At 51.0% G+C, this 5,489-nt stretch overlaps 1 protein-coding gene and 1 pseudogene across 1 annotated transcript; one reads left to right on the top strand and one right to left on the bottom strand.

Annotated features, from left to right (window-relative positions):
* Positions 1-1,655: 1,655 nt before the first annotated feature.
* LOC109373056 (HLA class I histocompatibility antigen, B-73 alpha chain-like) lies at positions 1,656-3,042 on the bottom strand. Its single transcript, XM_019626627.1, has 3 exons — positions 2,892-3,042; positions 2,363-2,632; positions 1,656-2,115 (listed from the first exon to the last, which is right to left on the bottom strand). The coding sequence occupies exons 1-3, from the start codon at positions 2,953-2,955 to the stop codon at positions 1,745-1,747; spliced, it is 705 nt and encodes a 234-aa protein (XP_019482172.1). The 5' UTR covers positions 2,956-3,042; the 3' UTR covers positions 1,656-1,744.
* A 1,965-nt stretch (positions 3,043-5,007) lies between these two features.
* LOC109373054 (protein SON pseudogene) overlaps positions 5,008-5,489 on the top strand; it is a 7,584-nt pseudogene continuing 7,102 nt past the window's right edge.

Raw genomic sequence — 5,489 nt, 5'->3', positions numbered from 1 at the left:
TTACAATCTTACTTGCGGGTGGGCGTAGCCACCATCCCATGCAGGAGTCGAACCAGCAGCCTTGTTGTTAAGAACACACGCTCTATCCACTGAGCCATCCGAGCAGCAGCTCAGCTCAAGGTGCCAATTTCCGTCTTAGTTGGGAGTGGGTGTAGCCCACCATCGAACAGGCAGTCTTGTTAGGAGCACAGGCTCTCACCAGCTGAACCATCCTGCCACCTGTTGGCAGCTCAGTGGCAGCTCAGCTCAGGCGCAGCTCACTGGTCCAGGTGAGAATAGAACAGGCGGCCCTGTTGCTCAGAGTTTGCTCTCTTAAGCTAACTCTTAACTAACTGAGCCACTGAGCCAGCCCTCGGATTCCTTTTTGAAGTTTGATTCTAAGCCTTCAGCGATGGCACTGGAGCATTCTTTAAGAGCATTTGGTCTGTCTGAGACCAGTGAATCTCCTGCAGTTATGCTAGAACCTCCTGTAGTATCAATGGAGTTATCACAGCTACACACTTTAGGAACTCTGAAGCCAGCTACAAAAAACGCCGAACTGTCCATTGCATCCATTGGGTTGTTGGAAAAGTCATGACATATTTTTTCTGTTTTTCATTGCAAAAATGCGTCATGACTTTTCAGACAACCCAATATATCAGTAATCTCAGTTCAGTCAGAGCAGTCTGTGGCAGCAATGCTGGAACCATCCATGACAAAACCCCTGGATTCTTTTGCAACAGCACCAGTACCTACTACAACAGTAGCCCTAAAGTCTTCCGAACCAGTTGTAACAATGTCAGATGAAGTCTGTGCTGAAATCTTTGGAGAGTACACCACCAGAGCCATCAAAGACCATTGCAGAGCCTCCAGTAGCAAAAGTGTTGGAGCCATCAGAAACCCTTGTATTATCATCAGAGACACCTATTGAGGCACAACCTGAGCCAAGCACGTCAACAACAATGGGTTTTCCAGAGTCATCTGCAACTGAAGTACTAAGATTGCCAGAGCAGCCTGTAAAAGTACCATTGGAGATTGAAGGTTCATCCATGACAAGATCACAGGAGTTGCTGGAGCTGCCCAAGACCACAGCATTGGAGCTGCCAGAGTTGTCGGTTGCCTCAGCAACTCCATTGCTGAGGCCACCTGGGACCTCCATGCTGGAGTTACCTGGGCCCTCTGCTACTCAGGTGCTAGAGTTGCCAGGGCCCCTTTCTACCCCAGTGCCTGAGTTGCTAGGGCTCCCTGCAACAGCAGTGCCTGAGTTGCCGGGTCCCTCTGTGACATCAGTGCCACAGCTGTCACAGGAATTGCCAAAGCTTCCAGCTCCTCCATGGAGTTAGAACCACCACAGGAGGTACCAGAGCCACCTGTAATGGCACAGGAGTTGCCAGGGCTGCCTGTGGTGACAGCAGCAGTAGAGTCACCTGCCATAACAGTAGCAATGGAGTTGACTGAGCAACCTGTGACGCCAACAGAGTGGGAGCAGCCTGTGGGGCTGCTAGAGTTGACAATGGTGGAACATCCTGGGCAGACTGAGATTACAATGGCAATAGGATTGCTGGGGCAGCCTGAGGCAGTGATGGTGCTAGAGTTGCCAGGACAGCCAGTGGCAACTAGGGCACTGGAATTGCCTGGGCAGCTCATGGCAACTGGGGCACTGGAGTTCTTGGNGCCTTTTGGGAGTGTCACTCAAGGTACAGGATCTGAAAACCCATGGAAATCCTCATCCTTAGATCCCAGGGGAGGGGGTAGAATTCTGGTGTCAATCCCATTTTTCTCCGCTTTGGGTTGGGCCAGCTGGAGGTACAGCCTCTGCCTGAGGGGAGATCGGGCAGGTGCCTCCGCAGCCCCTGGTACCTGCGCGCTGCAGCGTCTCCTTCCCGTTCTCCAGGTACCTGCGGAGCCACTCCACGCACTCCCTCTCCAGGTATGCCCGGTAGCGCTCAGCTAATCCGGCCGCTTCCCACTTGCGACGGGTGATGTGTGCCACCTCGTCCGCCGCGTTCCACGAGCGCAGGTCCTCATTCAGGGCGATGTAGTCAGCGCCGTCGTAGGCGAACTGCTCATAGCCGCGGAGGAAGCGCCCGTCCGGCCCCACGTCGCAGCCAGAAGTCCACTGGAAGGTGTGAGACCCTGACCCCGCCCCCGCCGTCAGTCTCGCCCACTTAACCCCGCCCCAGAGCCCCGCCCTGCCCATGTCGTCTAACTACCCAGCGCTTTCGATCTTTGGATCAGTCTGTTTCTGCCTAAATTGAAAACAAAATCTGAGTAAATCCTCGCTGGCTTTTGGGGTGAATCTCGGGCCCGGAAAGTCGGGGGGACCCCGGCTCATCCAAGGGGGACACAGGTCGTGACTGGGACCTGGGCCCGCGTCGCTCACCAGACTCGCTCTGGTTGTAGTAGCCACGGGCCGTCTCCAGGTTCGATCGCGAAGTCTGCGCGTGGACCTTGGCGATCTCCGTCTGAGCTTCCCAAAACTGCGGCCCCTCCTGCTCCACCCACGGAGCGCGCGGCTCCACCTTCGGAAGCGCGGCGTCGCTGTGGAACCGCAGGAACTGCGTGTCGTCCACGTAGCCGACGGAGATGTAGAGGGGCTCCCCGCGGCCGGGCCGGGACACGGCGGAGTGGAGATATCTCAGGGAGTGGGAGCCTGGGGACGCGAAGGGGATGAAACCCAGGCGACCCTCCTCCCGGCGCGGGTCCCGGTCCGAGGTCGACGGGTCGGGAGGGGGCGATGGGGCCCGTGAGACGGAAAAGGGGCGACTGGACGCAGAAGGGTGTGAGGGGAGGGGAGGGGGAAGGGCCGAGGCGGCACAGAGGTGACACGCCTTCCCCGGGGTCCTGCGTCCCCACCCGGCGGCCCTCCAATCCTCCCCGCAGAGGCCGTTCCCTCTCGACCCCGCACTCACCCGCCCAGGTCGCGGTGAGGGCCAGGGACCCCGAGAGCAGCAGGAGCAGCGTTCGAGGACCCATGACCCAGACCCTGAGGGTCTGGGAAAACGAATTCTGCCAGTCGGTGAGGACTTGATAACCCGGAACCGTGGTGACGCTGATTGGCTTCTCTAGAAACCAATGGGACTGAGACCTAGAGCAGCATCATTTGTGTCCAGGAAGAATGACCTGAAACAGGTTGTGAGAGGTAGAAGCGAAACTGGGGAGATGAGGAATCCCCAATTCTTGTTTGCCAGCCCCAGACATTGCCCTCCTGGCTGAGACCCTGAGAACCATGCTTGGGGACCTGGGACTTTGCTCTGACCCCTCCTCTGACATGGAGAGCTCTTTATCACACTGTCTCCCTGAGCTTTGGTCCAGGGGCTGTCTGAGGAAACCAGGGAGAGACGCCCCCGCCAGGCTGAACCCAGCCCCGTTTCCTCTTCTCTTCCCGGATTCCCTCTACCTGAACTATACTCCTACTCCTTAACTCCCCTTCCGGACTCTTGTAGAAGAACACTCAGGGAATTTGATACCAATATGAAGCTGGCCTTGGGAAAGTTGGTGAACAAACAATAAACCTGGTTGGGGTCACCTCTAGAGATTCCCATAGGGACCAGCTTCCTTCTTGTTTATTAATCACAGTGGGTAACACAATTTTGATAACCCCTGAACATCAGGAATCTGTAAAAGTAGTGATTTCACCCTTCGTATATACCGTATTTCCCCATGTATAAGACGCTCCCATGTATAAGACGCACCTTAATTTTGGGGTCCAAAATTTGAAAAAAAATTATTACATAAAGTTATTGAACCCAAGTTTTATTCATCATAAAATTCATACAACTTCTCATCACTGTCAAAACTCCCAACCATTAGCTTGTCCTCATCCGTGTCTGATAACGAATCACCCAATTGCCCTTTGCTCTTCAATCCATACCTTCAATTCCCTCTCTAAATCTGGTCATTTTGCTGACTTGCCTCTCATGACCTTCTTCTGCCATGGCGTTTTCAGTAGGGTTTCTTCTTCCCATAGCCAGTCTCAGATTGTTTTCTCAGTTGGAGGAGGACCAAACTTACGTTCAGCAGCACGATTTCCATTCACTTTTGCAAACTGGATCAACTTATATTCAGCACTGTACAAAAATCTTTTCTGAGCCATTTCTGGACAGAACGTGGCAAAATGTAACAATATACTGGTAACAAGTGCGAAACAATGAGCGCAAAGACAACAAGCACAAAAAAGCAGGAAATGCAAGTTAAAAAAAAAACTACAACCATTGTATAAGACGCACCCAGGTTTTAGACCCCAAATTTTTTGAAAAATGGTGTGTCTTATACATGGGGAAATACGGTAAATGTGTCTAAACAGCCCTGCAATAACCAAAGCTCCTAATTTTCACTTTCCCAAACCGTGGCTCCAGGTTTTCATATTTTAAAACTATCTTCATTCTGTAGCCCAGAGTTTGTCTGTGTGAGTCCAGACACACATGTCCTCAATAGAAAAAAGCACATTGAAGCACAGTTTGTTACTGGGTATTATCTGTGCCTGGGCCTTTATTTATAAAGGTGACTGAGTGATGCCTGGAGAGGCTAATGCCATTGAAAGAAGATTTTTTTATTACTTACATTTCCTGAGAGGAGGAGGTGGCACACCACACAAGGCCACATGGGGAAGCACCAAGACTGGTCGAAGGCGGGAGGAGAGGAAGAAAACATGGCTCAGATCCTTTATTGTGTTTTCCTCAAGAAAGGCAGGACTGGAGAAACATCTTAGGATTGACTAGTCTGAATAAGGTCATTGGCAGGCTCTGCATGATAAGGGTTGTCTCTAGCTGTCTGGTACCTGCCCTGGGTAGTCAGGACAAAGGAATATTGTATCCTGGAGTGTAAGAGAGCCTGAGAGAACAGGTGGTTCAGAATATGAGCTCTCGATTGTTTAGCTTTCAAAGGAAAGTCATGCTCCTTGGCAAGCCCTTTGCTGTCTCTAAGAATGGCTAGCCCTAGAAGGCGCAGTCTCTCCCCAGTTATCAAGGACACAAATGCAAGAGCATCAGGAATACAGAAAATAAGAAAATATTATTGGCAGATGCCATGACGACCAACATTGAGTAGATTTTTAGGTCTTTTGTGGTCAGTAAATTCCGCGAAATTCAAAAGGAGCTTTGAAGTGGAAGTAATAAAGGCCAGCCTAATGGTAAAACAAATACACCTATTGAAGGAAACCAGGCAGGTGATGAAGCTGCCTCTGCCAGGAGTCTACCAAACGAAGAGATCATTCAGAAGATAGAGGAAGTACTTTCTGGGGTCTTAGATACACAGCTATGATATAAGCCAGACTTGAAAGAAGCCCCAGAAAAAGTAGACGTGTGTCTGTACAAACAGATCCTACTGATGAAATTCCCACCAAAAAGTCAAAGAAGAACAAAAAGCACAAAAATAAAAAGGAGAAAGAAAAGGAAAAAAATATAAAAGACAGCCAGAAGAATCTGAATCAAAGCCGAAATCACATCATGATGGGAACATGGATTTAGAATCGGATTCCTTTTTTTTTAATTGGGTAATTGGGGGAGGGG

This window comes from Hipposideros armiger, unplaced genomic scaffold, assembly GCF_001890085.2.
Source record: "Hipposideros armiger isolate ML-2016 unplaced genomic scaffold, ASM189008v1 scaffold_687, whole genome shotgun sequence".
In the NCBI taxonomy this organism is placed as follows: Eukaryota; Metazoa; Chordata; class Mammalia; order Chiroptera; family Hipposideridae; genus Hipposideros; species Hipposideros armiger.
Note: the sequence above shows the minus strand (reverse complement) of the source record. Positions and strands in the feature narration are given on the sequence as shown.